We start from the raw sequence: 14,044 nt of genomic DNA on the forward strand, positions 1-14,044 counted from the left end.
TTAGCACACAGAGCCAGTGGCATCTGCCTCCCCGGTGGTGTAGAAATCAGGGATGGGTAGACCAGTGTGCAGTGTGATCTTAAGAGAAACACATTGACATACACACATATGGGTTACTAAATCATGAGGTTTCATTTATTTTTCTGCCCACAGGTGGAGCTGTTGAACTATTTCCTCAGTGAGTGAGATGTTTTGTCTTGGAGGCATACAAATGAGAAAACTAGCTGAGAGGAATACAAAATGAAATTCAAAGCTACTAACTGTTATTGAGTCTTAGCTTCCTCTTTCAAGGTTTAATCTTCTGAGCCCATATTTGTATAACTCAGAGAAGAAGTTTTAATGAATAATAACTGTACTCATTTTATATTTTGTTGATCAACAAGTAAAAACCTGTTTTGGCCTGCAGCAGTGCTCGAGGAGGGGAAGCCAGGGACAGCAAAAAAAACTGGACCCCCGGAGCGAAGACAAATGTGTTTCATTCCCACGAAAACCAAAACGTAAAAAAGACAATTTGCTGTTTTGTGCAGAACTCTCTCTCTCTTGGCCAGGACCAGTAACTTCCTACAGTCTCCGCTGGTTGCCTGCTAACTGGTCCAGGCGCCCCGCACAGTTTTTTTTTAAAACTCCAGTTTGTTTATCTTTGGACAGTCTTGATGCTAAGCTAAGCTAGCAAACGCAGACATGAGAGTGGTATCAATCTTTATAAGGAAACTATTCCTTTAAAGTAACTTGAGGGAAAACTAAAGGAGAAATCGTTATGTTAAGGAATTAATTTCTCAATCTTCCAATTTAGAAATGGAAAAAGTTGAAATTAAAGATGTAGCCACAGTTCATATATATATATATATATATATATATATATATATATATATATATATATATATATATATATATATATACGTATATATAGACAGTATCATTCAGTACCTGGACATTTCGGTTGAGGCTGATAGCGGGGTAGTAGACGCCCTCCAAGGCTTCAAAAGCCACTGGACCCTGCTGCTCATCATTGATGAGGAAGATGAGGATCCTGCGTGTGAAGTCCAGTAGAATTCCTATCGTAGCTCCTTTCCCGATGCCGCCGTCCGTCCTGCACGGCCACACAGAGAGAAACCCACTGGAGATATGACGGATAATCTAGTGTTCTAAAGTAACATCCTGCAAAATATTTGTCCTCCAATCTCGTAACTGTACTGTGTGTGTACTCAAATACGGTACTTGTACTTTACTTGAGTATTGTCAGTTTTGGCTTCTTGATCCTTCAACTTCACAACATTTCAGAAACAAAATTTTACTATTTACTCCTCTTCTTTTATTTGAGTTGATAGCTAAAAGAATTGCTAAAATAAAATAAAAAAGAAGGATTTAGGGAGCAGAGCTTTGTTTTTTCAACCTCTCAGGTTCACCAAGTGACCCTTTGGAGGGCCCTGACCCCTAGATTTGGAACCACTGGACAAAACTAATGAACTCTATATCAAAAAGCTACAGTAACATGTTATTTGAATTGTTGTAGCCTCTTGGTTCTTTTACTGTTTGTGTTTTCATTGATATTTTTTTTATAAATTCTCAGTTTGGGTTAGTTCACCCAAAACATAAAAAGAGAAAAGTTGTCCGTCAGAGTTTATTCTTGATAATTTAAATAATAATTTGAAAAAAAAGAAGAGGCTCACTCGCTGTTTCTGGAGATTTCAGCTGCATCTAACGGTCTTCATTGGAGGACCAACACAAATAATTTCACATTATTTCATATCTGTAGTTGAATGCATTTATTTGTGATCAAGTATTCTGAAATAGTTGTATTGGCACTATCATGTTGCATAAAGGATCTGAATAATTACACTCAAGAGACGCCTCTAAACGCTGCACTAGTTGTGGCCATAGACACACATCTCTCTTCACTCTCTACCTGTTGGTGTGCGAGTTGTTGTGCATGAACCAGGAGCGGTTGTTGTCCACATACATGGCCCAGGCCTTGTCGTCCTTCCCCAGCATCACGTCCTTCAGCACGTCGGCCCGAGCGATCCCGAAGGCCGGGTCCGGGTGGTTGTCATAGCGGTCGACAGTCATTTCCCAGTAATGGACGCCGCGGGAGAAAGCGGAATTACCCATGACCACCCTGTCGTCGTAGCTGTTGCAGGACACCGTCAGGTTATCGTTGGAGAGGATGATGTCCTGGTGAGCGGAGGCCGGGTCAAAGGTGAACCAAGCGACTGTTCACACACACACACACACACACACACACACGGGAAGAGTTACACACACTGTTGTTTAGCATCAGCGATGTCCCTGTCTGATGATCATGACAATACAAAGGTGACATGAATCTAGAGGCTGGAGGTTCGATGAGGTGAGGTTACACTGTAAAAACTTAATGGAAGGAGGCTAGATGAAAGAAGATAAGAAGGAGAAGAAGATCCACTCTCACTATTATGATTAATACTTTTTAGCATCATACTCTATAACTTAACTTATCACTTAATCCTAAAATCTTAATATTTATTATAAAATCAAACCAGCGTCAGACAGTCTGCAAATGATTATTGGCATTTGTTTTCACCGGCTTGGAACACCACGCGGGTGGAGTTTATGACATTTAGATAATACATATTCAAATTACATCTGTTAATAATTTATCAGTCTTATCATAAAGGATCAGTTTTTCCAAAATAAAAAATACAAACCATTGTAAAAAACACCTTGGAGGTCGACAATTGACGTTTATTGTTATGCATTATTCAGCGAGCCATATTTCTAGTATGTGTAATGCACTTGGCAATACACCGTTCTGATTCTTAACTCTGTTTCTGGAGCTGCATCCTAAAGCCTTTATGAGTAAAGTAGTCGGTTATAGTGGATCTGCATTCACCAGCTACGGAGTCAATTTAAACTAAATTATTTTATATATATGGACAATATTCAAAACAGGATCAAGGTCTATTGGAACACTAAATATATCCAGCATGTGTCCTGTTACTGAACAACTAATACTAGCTTATTGGTTGATGTAATTTGTTGTCTGTCTTATGTGAAATTATTATGTTGTTTTTAACTTTTATTTTGTTTTTACATCTATTATTTGGGATTTTATGATACATTTTTATGCTGCCGTCTTGGCCAGGATTTAAATCTCAATGGGACAATCTTCAATAAATGAAGGTTAAATTAAAACAATAAAAAATAAGGTTTCAAGTTCAGGGGAGTTTCTTCTTGCTGCCGTCGCCATGTGCTTGCTCTGGGGAGACTGCTTGGTCTTTGTAAACTATAGTCTGAACCTGCTCCAGATGAAAATTACCATGAGCTAACTGCTATTGTGATTTATATATAAATAAAATTGACCTGACTTGAATAATAATACTGTTCTATGTCTACTGAAAGGGCTGATTGTTCACCACATAAAATTTACAGGATGATAATATGTCAATGTTGCGCTGCCCCCAAGTGGCAAACAAATGTAATCCTACTTTAGTTTATGCACCGCAAACAAAATTCCCCTCATGTTAATTAAATGCTTTGTAATTTGGGTGAGCTGACCATTTAACTTTCTATGATCCCACTGCAAGCCGGCTAAATCAAAGCCTAATAACTTTGCAAACTGTTTGACTCAGTGTTTTTAAATGCTCTATACTCTACACAGAGAATTATGAGAGTCTCACAGATGAGATGTTTGTGCTCTATATATATGGGCTCCACAGGACTTGCTTGTCCACCATTGTTCACTGGCTTCACTATGTGCAGTAAAAGTTTCATTACACAGCTTTATTTCCCAAAGGAAATAAAACAAAGACATTTATTAGAAGCCTGTATTGAACGTTTAATAAGTGCAGCCTACAGAGCAGCAAACTGCCCACCTGCTGGTTTGAGAGTGAAGCACTGAACTGATGACACAGGCAATGGCAACGAGGGGGATTAGAGTGGAAACAGTCGCGCATACCTGTGCCTATAGACTGAATATCACATGGAGGGAGTCCAGCTGAAATGTGAAATGAAGGGGAGGAGGAGGAGGAGGAGGAAGAGGAGAGCGTAGCAAAGCCGTGAAGCAGACAGTGTAGAGCGGGTCGGGGAGGGATGGAGGAGAGGGTAAAAAAAAAGCAGGTTTGATCAGGAACGCTGGTTCAACTCAGTGGCCAAAACACCACAGAAGAGATCCTAAAAACCAAAGCAAAGAGTTCCTGGGAACAGACCAGAGCAGAAAATAACAAGCACGACAACATAGATGACGGAGGAACTTCCTTCGCTCCATGAAGGGAATAAAACAGAGAGAAACAAAGCACAGTCCGGGTGAAGGACGTCAGATTTCTGCAAAAACACTGAGTGGTTAGATCCCTTTGTGCAGAAGCCCAGCAGCTGCTGAGTCCCCTTTCTGTCAGGTATGGAGGCTGTCTGGGCCTTTCAGGTCCACTTACGGATGACAAGCGTCCCTGTGTGCGAAGCAGCATTTAACTAATGGGAAAGCGAGCACATGAGTGGATTATATACACCAAGCAGCTGCTCCGGGACGTACCTGCTTTAAAAGCTCAAACACACCCTCAAACAGAACTCACATCCAAGACACTTTGGAGCCTTTTACTGTTATTATTTGTGTGTTTCATGAATGATAAATGATGGACGGGAAGTTTGATGTCAGGTCGTTGAAATCCTTTTGAAACACATAATTAAAAGAACTCAAACTGCATAGTTTAAAATCTGAAATAAGAAATTGCAGAGGAAGGGACCAAGTAAGTTTTCCTTTCCTCTAAATCTTTCTTTTTAAAGAAGTTATCTTTCTGAAGATGCAAGGCTTTAGTCTGGCAGCAACTTTATTATTTTTAAAATCTTTATGAGCTCAGTCAAGATGTATTGCTGTGAATGTTTATTCACAGCAATACATCTTCACTCCCAAAAGAAGAAGGCAACGGAACTCAAGTCTGTGAAGTAACAATAACTAAGAAAACTATATTATTAACCATTATTAGACCTGTGATAACATACCTGCCAGCTGTTTGCTAAAATAACACAACATCATGGCTAATCAGATTGGATTCATCATGACAGAAATATACCCAAAAAACATTTTGTAGATCTGATCATGCAAAAACAAAACAAAAGAGTTGAAACTACCAGAAAACACATGGATGCAGTAGCAAACATGTGGCAGGCATTTGGAGAAGCGAAAGAGCGTAAAATTATGAAACAATCATTGATAACGATTGACAAACTGATTTTAGAGTTGGCAGTAGAGATGTATATCTAGTAACATGCTGTCTATAAAGTTTGCTTTATTAATAACAGCAGCACTGCCAGTTAAGAAGCACTAATACGTATATTTTATTGGCAACACAGACTTGAGTCTCCGCTCTTTCTGAATTCCAACTTTGTGGAAATACTGACTAAATGATCCAAATGAATGTATTCTGTTTTGAGAGTGCGTTTCCCTTCAAGACAAACGGTCATTAGCAGCAAGCGGGCGAGGCGATGCTTCACGTACTCTCGGAGGTCTGCATGATCAGGGTCTTGCTGTACTGGCCCACTCCACTGGCATTAAAGGCCTTCACTCTGGACTTGTATGTGCTGTTGAAGTGGAGCCCGTCCACTGTGCAGATGGTCTCCGTCCCCACGTACACTTCCTGTCAAGACACACAGCGCTTCCTGTTAAGGTGGCAGATACATCAAGTGCGTGATTATGACACAGAGGGTCCTGCTTCTCTTCCTGCTCTGCCTCTGAAGGAGCGTCCCGTTCGGGTTTAGAGGCGGTGAGTGTAATAAGCGAGAGTGCGAGTTTGTACAACGAAGCGTGGGCGAGGCGGCCCACACCGGAGTATAAATAGACACGGGGACATACAACTCGCCAAGCTTAGTGTGGCGCTGCGTTGGCGAGCCTCAATGAGTCAGAGGAGAAAGAGAAAACTTCACTCGCAATTTGGAAAGTAAATAGTTGTTTGGCAAAATGTAGGTCCAGATAAAGGTATGAGATGCACAGGCTGGATGATGAAACAGACAATACATGCTGAGCTCCGAGATGCATCTGTATATTTCTGCTGTAAATCTGAGGTTCACAGTTAAAACTCCGGTCAAATGTCTCCAGACTAAAATGAACTGCTTTCATGTACTACTACATGTACACTACATGCCAGCATTCACCCATTCATAATGCCAAACTGTCACACACTGATGGGTTTATGGACAATTACATTTTCAGTATCTTGCCGTAGCACATGCTGATCGGAGGATCCGATAATCCAACTCACGACCTTCCGATTAGTGTTGCTCAACCTTATGGGCCACATTCACCTCCATTAAGTCAGTACCAACTTCTGTCTGTCAACGCAATCATTGGACAAGAGTATTTTTGTAATTATGTGTACTAAACTAGTCACATAAGTAGATTAAAACATTAAAACATTAACATTAAAGCATTCAAATGAAATCAACCACTTTAATGATGTGTCACCAGCTGTTTACAGGAAACTGATGGACATTGTTTAGGAGGCTGAGATTGAAATACGGAGCTCAATTGGGATTTCGGTGTGTTACATCTTTCTATTAACTCTTTATGCTATATATATATGTTTTTCTGAGATTATCTAAACCACTTGGCAGGTAGTTTAACATAACTTTAAGAAAGTGGAAAGATCTTCCATATTGATTGTTATGAGAGGCGACAGGCCTGCGACTGTATGTAGGAACAGGTTTAGAGGTCGGACACAGATATCCTCGGCCATTGTACTGACGGTATTGTTCAGGGGGTTTAAATTGCCATTATAACACTGGCCTCAATGTATAGAGAACTGGGGAGCGTCTTAGCTGGATGGATTACATGGTGAACCTCTTGAGAGGGTATAAATACGGCTTTGATGCCAGATCACACTTCCTGTGGGATCATCCCAGCTGGCAGCTGCATTACCGACCCGTTCTCCTGGCGTTGTGTCTATTCAATGCCTCGCTACAGTGTGTCACATGACCTGCTCTCATATCACTCGGAGCCGTGGCGGTGCGAGAGAGCAATCAAGGGATTGCAGTGACAAAGCTTTGCTTTCACATTCCCCCCCAGCTGAGCTGGGGTCCTCCCCGGCACCAAATGAAGGCGTCTTTGTTTAGAAAGAGGCGGGTGGTGTTGTGTAAAGGTGAATTATTTCTCTAACTGGTCCTGTTTTTCACTTTGTGTCTTGTAATCTAAATGTAAATCCAACAGAGACTCCCCCTGTTGAGCTTTCACAAGTAACACGTCGACAGATAAATCCTCACTGGAGACTAAAGAGTGCCTGCAGACGGTCACCTACCCTAAAAAGCCCCATGTTTCCATCGTCCAGCTCCAGGATGTATCCGTCCACGGCGATGGTGGAGAGCGGTGGCTGTTTCCATGACAACGTGGCGCTGTTGTTCTGGGTGCAGCATTCCTCCAGCTGGAGCATGGGAGCAGCTGGGACTGAGGAGGGGACAAACACAGACAAGATTACAGCCCAGTGAGCTATGAAAGGACCAAAACATACACACATGATACGACTTGCGCTGTGCGTGAAGACCTGTTCAATATTTATCATTCATAAATGAAATTATGAATATATGAATCCAGAATCAAAAGCTTCCGCTTCATAAATATAAACCCGCCAAACATATTTTAGCAACCACAGACACAGTGAGTCAGAGATATCGTACTGTGTAAAGTTTATCAGGTACCAAACACGCACACATCAAGCAAAGTTCTCCAACTCGAACTGCTTCTGAATACGTTTTCATGTTTACGAATAATTTGTGATTTTAAAAGATAAAGAGGTCAAATGCAAAACTAGCGGCCTCTAAATTGCTAATGCAACTAAAAGGTACTGCAGTCAGAGACAAAAAGGATCCTCTTTTAAAAAACAACAACATTAGTGTACAGAAATACATTTTAGAAAGATACTACATACAGAAATATTATAGGTACAATAAGGTTTAATAATTCATATTGTAACAATGCTCTTGGTAAAACACTGAACCTTTACTATAAACACTGCTGGTATATTATAGTGATTCTCTGTCTGACCACAACAGTCTCCTTCACAGGGTGGAAGGGATTTGCTGTCTCCAGTAGAGGAGACATGAGCTCTCACGAGGGCCTGAACTTGCCAGGTCTCCTCCAGCCCTCTTGTGTAGATCCCTCAGGCGTCTGCACCTGTCATCTCCTCTCTTTTACCTTTCATCTGGACAAAGTCTAGCTGGTGGATCGTCTGCAGGAGCGGTCCGCTGTCCAGAGTGAGGTCAAAGTCGCTGTTCATCCTCGGGGTGAGGGTTCCCTTCCCCCACTGGCCCTCTGTCATGTGGACTCTCCGGATCAAAGCATCGGAGATCTGAGAACAAGAAATTAACTAAATGTTACTCATTAATAACAAAAACTTTCCCGGGAACCAGAAAACCCCACAGATTTCCCCAACATTTTTTTTTTTACAGGGAAATATAAGCAAATCAGCTGACAATGCAAAAAATATTTTGGGCCATGCTAAGAAGACGTGGTAAATAAGTAAAATGTATATTCAAACAGGTCTCTCCACTCACCAAGCACATACATGGATATACTGTGATACTGAGTTTGCTCTTCATCTCATCAGATTAATTTACAAAAAAAGAAACATGGATGCCGTAAAACTGTTTGACTGAAGATGCCAAGTAAGTTTGATTTTAACAAGGTGGAATTGCTCAGCTAAGGCAGTGAAAACAAACAAAGTGCAATTCTACGACCTCCATCAGTTCAGACTTGGTTGTACGTATTTTTCACTTTGAAGTAAAGTCAATTTTATCTAAAGTTATTGGGTGTGAGTCAAATTCCCAGCGAGCAATTTACCAGTTTTTAGAAGGAATTTCTCTTTTTTTTTACGTACGAGAAATTTCCCTTGACTTGCACTAAAAGTGGCAAAATGGGTGAAAATGCAGATTTGAAAACGCAAAAATTTCAATTCGATCATTTTACATCAGATGTTGCTTTACCGTGTTTCGTTTTGTGACGACCATCTGAGAGGTTTGGATGATTTATATCGACGCAGCAGATGCGACCGGTGTTTTGGCTCTCAACCAATCAGTGTTTTACAAACCAATATAGATAACAAACAGCAGAAATTGAAAGTCAATTCAGTCGCTAGGTTTCCATCCAAATATAGTGCAAATGTTAACTGAATTTGGAGAACATTGTCAAAAGAAAATGCAAATTAATGCATGTATTAGGAATTAGGAGTTTGTTAGGAGTTTGTTCATGAAGAAACCCAGTAGGCAACCTCAAACGGTGGAAAACAGGTTGTAAAACATGACATTTATGTTTTTTTCATGTATTAATGTGAGGAAGGTCACATCAGATCGGTGTGGAGCGATAAGAAGACAGTTTTAATCTGCCTCTATTTTTGGTCTCTTGAGCAGACGCTTCTGTGGACATCCAAGTCACATGTTTCATTAATGTCATCATTTATTTGCCGAATCTGTTTCCATTGTACACGTTTTACAGCAACTTTTACACCTCAGAAAGGTACATAAATTCCGATCCATACTCCATCCCAGTTGGGCTGGCAATGCTCCATAACCGTGTTTGCCAAGAGTTAAACGCCACTTGGTTGTGTTTGTATTCCTTTAAATGAGGGGTTAGGATGAGGGTACCGGTGGATCCCCTTACACAGCGTCTCTTCACAAAAAGCATCCATTTTGTTCTCTTCTTCTTCTTGGCGAACCAGCTAGTGGCGCATACACAACCAGTTGGCTTGGAGTGTGAAACGAAACCTGAGCGAGTAAAAGTCGGTGAACTTGCTCTGTGTAATGTCCGCTCAGTCACATATTTTTGGGCTGCATGCATGCAGATGTAAAATCTCGTAGACAAACAGTGATGAGTGGTCGTAAGTTAACAACGCTTTGTTTTCAGAAGCCAAAAAGTCTGAAAATCTATGCTCCAGCAAACATTTTTGCATGCTGCTCCACTTTATTTATTTAAAGTGGGACATACAAATCTTGAGCTGTAGCTCGTAGCAGAATTAGAGGCTTGTTGTGTATTGAATACCTGCAGGAAACCACTGGGGTCGTTCTCCTTGATGACCTCCAGACAGTACTCCATCAGCCCCGTGGTCTGACGCAGCTTCACCGTACAGTGGGAGATCTGATCCCGAACCACCTGGGGGAAAAAAGGGGGTGGGGAAAAGGAAGAAGAAGAAGAGAGGATTACGGAGGGCAAAAGAAGAAACACCCACGAGGAAATCAAGTTTTGCAAGTATAATACAACAACATCAAGCATACATGGAAGATAATTATATGTTAATCATCGCCCTTTTGGTGTAATCACTCTCGAGTGGAACATGAATAAAATGAGAGAGAGGGTTTAATAAAGTGTACGAGTGCTCGAGAGTATAAATAGGGCAGGAAAAAAAAGAGAGGAAAGATTGGAGATGCAGGGAAATTACCGTGGAGTAGATATGCAGAAGAAATGTTGATAAATGAGATTAAGAAGAGAGACAAAGTAGAGTAGAGGAGAAGAAAGACGAATGCAGAGAAAGAGCTGAAGACAAAGTTATGTGACGGCAAAAGAGGGAAGAAGGCCAGAGGAAGAAAAGAGGGAGGATGGAAGGAGCAGGCTGGAGAACACAGATTAAACACGGCTGTGAATGGATGAAGAGAAGCTGAATGAGACGAGCAGTAGGAATACCAAGAGTGAGATTAGCAACAGCACCGTCAAAGTGATTGATCGAGTAATGTTTCCCACCCGAGGCTCTCACACAGATCGAGGGAGGAACAGGAGGCCGAAGGGACATTGGCGACCTGTTATTGACGTGAATGGAAGGGGAAGTGACATTTTGTTCCTCACGCCTGTGTGAGCGTCGTCAGCATCACCGGCTGCACACTACACCTACATTTCACTTGTCTAAAGTATTGATATATGTTTGTCTGTGCACTTTATTTTAATTTTATATTATATTGTAATTGTATATTTAAAATGCTCCTATTTTTTGCACTGTGTTTATTGTTTAATGTTAAGCACCACCCGCCAAGACAAATTCCTTGTATGTGAAAGCATATGTGGCAATAAATGGTTCTGATTCATATTCTGCATCAAATGAGACCGCTTTGAAATACTCCTGAGCGGCTACACGCTAAAACATGCAAAAGTTTCGGAATTATCTGCCGTTAGTCGTAGATTTTTTTGGGGCCTCAGAAAACGCAGGGAAATCAATCCTTTAATGTTTTTTTATTGCAGCCCTCCCCCATGTTCAGGACGTATCTTCCTATAACATGATCTGAATTACAGGGAGCAGTTGTAAATCAATGAGAGAAACGCTCTCGCCAGCAGGATATTCTATCGATTTGATTGGATATTTGATTGACTCGGGAGAATCCTCTCCACAGAGCCTCGTCGTGGCTGTGGGAAATAAACGGAGGTGCTGGACCAAAGGGTTGCTAGGTAACAGAAACTTCACTGTTGCTATCTGAGGGGCTGAACGGAGAGGAAAAGCCTTTCTGCAGACCGACAGTACATGAAGATGATTTACTGATGACTGCAGTCGCAGCATCAATATGCAAGTATTGCAGCACTGACACTCAACAAACAGTAAAGACTTTTATCCAGTCGTAGATTATTCAGAATATTATACGAAGCATTACTGTAAGACACACTGTAAGCATATTTTGTAAGGCTGTAAGAACATAAAAGAAGTATGGGTGGACAATGTAGATCAAATACAGCATATACTTTTATATTACAGTTACTATATATGTTATGATTTATCATTTTTCAGGAAATTCAATCAGGATACCGATGTGAATGCAGTTTTTTCGTTTAAAAACTCCCCTTTAACCTACTGCATCTATGAAGCAGTCCGAATCAACCGCAAATACTAAAAGCACATCTGTCTCAACATCCAGCAAAATTTGACAAATCTGTATTGTCTCCTGCTGTATATTGTTGAATCACCCTTCCTAAATGTGAAGTGTACAAATATAACATTAATCGTGGCCAAAATGGCCGCATCATCTTTAGGCCACTGACACAGCGTGATGCATGTTTTAACCACTTGACCTTCAGTTTACTTTCAAATGGCCTTGTTTGGCTGCACAGCGGGGCTTTGTAATCACAACATCATGTTTGACGTGCTTCACTCAAACCTCAGAGAGTAAAACTTCTGTTACCAGTGTGGTTTGTTTGGGCGACTGAACTTTTTTTTTTAAATGACCGCAGGCGCCTACAACCAAACTGACCGGAGACGCTTCAAAATAAAGATGTTGACTTCTGACCCACTAAAGACCTTCTTATCTGCTCCCCATCAGCTGTTTTCCTCATGTGGTCGTATCTGCAAACATCAGGGAAGGTAAATCTATCTGCAAATAAGTAAATCCCGTCTAGCTGAAGTTATAGAGTGTGGATATGTGTCTTGACCTCCTTCACTCTGCGGCAAAAAGCTGCAGAAATGACTGAAGACTTGAGAATCTTCCGTCGATTTTCAGAAAGACAGCGTGAACTGAAATGAACCGAACATAAAAATGCGACCAAATAAATTAAATTAAATTGCAGGTCTGTTTGGACTCTGAAAAGGATAAAATGTGAACGGCAAAAGGAATACTTTCATGTAAATGACTATTTGCAGAGATACAGCTAATCATTCCCCACGTTAGTGCTGTAATCAATCAGAGGGCCGTGGTTAACCTCTTCCCATACAGTGAGGGGAGGAAGTCTCATCTCAGCTCTGATGATTGGGTTTATATTTCTCCGGCTGGGGGCAGAACCCTCCCTGCTGTGTCGAGCCTGGAGCATCCACACCCCTGCAGTGGCCTGGCAGGGCTCCAGGAAGAGTTTCGCCCTGCTGCCGCTGCCTGTTTAACAATCACACTCGCTGTCACTCCTCCACACGCAGCTGGAATCACAAGGACAATGCGCGTGGAGTGATTTTGCAGACAACTTTGATCAAATCTTGTCCCTTTCCCCTGCTCCTTCCTTTTTTTCGACACTCTGCTGCCTATTGAGCAGCTTCTCTCCGCATTCCAGTCATCTTCTCCTGAAATCTGTTGTTTTTCAGCTTTGAAATAAGATGTTAAGTGGCAACGCCCGCTCTGCCGGCTGATCAGCGGATAATCAGTGTGAGGAAGATCCATTCACCTGAATCACACACAAAGCGAAGGGACAGCAGCAGCGTGAGGCGGGAGGAAACGGATCATCCCGAGAGAGAAGAGATGTGGAAGTAATGAATTAAAAGGGGCGTGAGTGCAGGACAAGTGGGCCACAGTTTCTGCAGAAGCAGAGATGAACGGAGCTAAGAGGCGGAAACAAACTCCGTCCTCTGATGACATATGTGGCGGTCATGGAATGGCGATTAAACACGTCGTCACATAGAGTCACAGCAGCTTGATGGCGATACTAAAACGATCCCAAACAACAAGAAGGCAAAGGAGTGCTGAAAAGAAGCTTTACTTTACAGATATTATTCATGTTTGCAACAGCAGGTTTCAAGTAGGTAAGAAGTGTATTTGTATTTATTAAAACATGTTACTACTCTTGTTATAAAAGGAGCTGCTAAAACATAACAATTTTCTATTTAAAACCTACAGTAACAGTACATTTTTGGGCCACTTGGGGGCAGTGGAAGCAAGATTAACCTAATATCAACATTTAAGTTCATATGGCAAACTTATGAGCAAAACAGAGCAATATATAGTAGGCACATATCTGACTCTTTAGCTGCTAAATGCTCCACTATGTTCACCAGCTGGTCTTTAACTGTGTCAGTCTAAGCCTCTTGATGCTGAGCAGGTAGTGTACAGAAGGCTTTTAGAGATTTTTCCGCTGAAAACGGTTGCCTACTAGGGCACAAACCACAATGAGACTGAACCAAAACAGTAAAGTTGCTGGTCATAAAAATTTAAAAGAGTTAAGCCAATTCGTGCACCGGCACTGACAACAACCAAATGTGGCAGGGTATATCAAAAAGGGGCCAATATTAACCAATATCTCATCAGCTGCACATATTGTCAGCAGGCCCTGCAGCCTCTTTGGGAAATACATTAACTCCTTCTATCTATTTCTGACTCAATCATTAGGCCACTGCGGCACATTTGGCCTCGTAAGATACTGAGG

General features: G+C 41.4%; 1 protein-coding gene across 8 annotated transcripts in view; it reads right to left on the bottom strand.

Annotated features, from left to right (window-relative positions):
* Window positions 1-14,044, bottom strand: part of trim9 (tripartite motif containing 9) — a gene marked incomplete at both ends in the record, with an annotated part of 32,745 nt that continues 18,701 nt past the window's right edge. For 2 of the 8 annotated variants that reach the window (XM_079229145.1, XM_079229144.1), the window contains 5 exons: window positions 1-78; window positions 928-1,090; window positions 1,907-2,210; window positions 8,150-8,303; window positions 9,989-10,099. In XM_079229145.1, coding sequence (XP_079085271.1) covers window positions 1-78; window positions 928-1,090; window positions 1,907-2,210; window positions 8,150-8,303; window positions 9,989-10,099 — 810 coding nt within the window. Of the gene's footprint in view, window positions 79-927; window positions 1,118-1,906; window positions 2,211-3,931; window positions 3,971-5,464; window positions 5,604-7,256; window positions 7,445-8,149; window positions 8,304-9,988; window positions 10,100-14,044 lie in introns of all 8 variants that reach the window. The other 6 variants (XM_079229140.1, XM_079229139.1, XM_079229138.1 and 3 more) reach the window with 6 other exon arrangements.

This window comes from Taurulus bubalis, assembly GCF_910589615.1.
Source record: "Taurulus bubalis genome assembly, chromosome: 1".
Lineage (NCBI taxonomy): Eukaryota > Metazoa > Chordata > Actinopteri > Perciformes > Cottidae > Taurulus > Taurulus bubalis.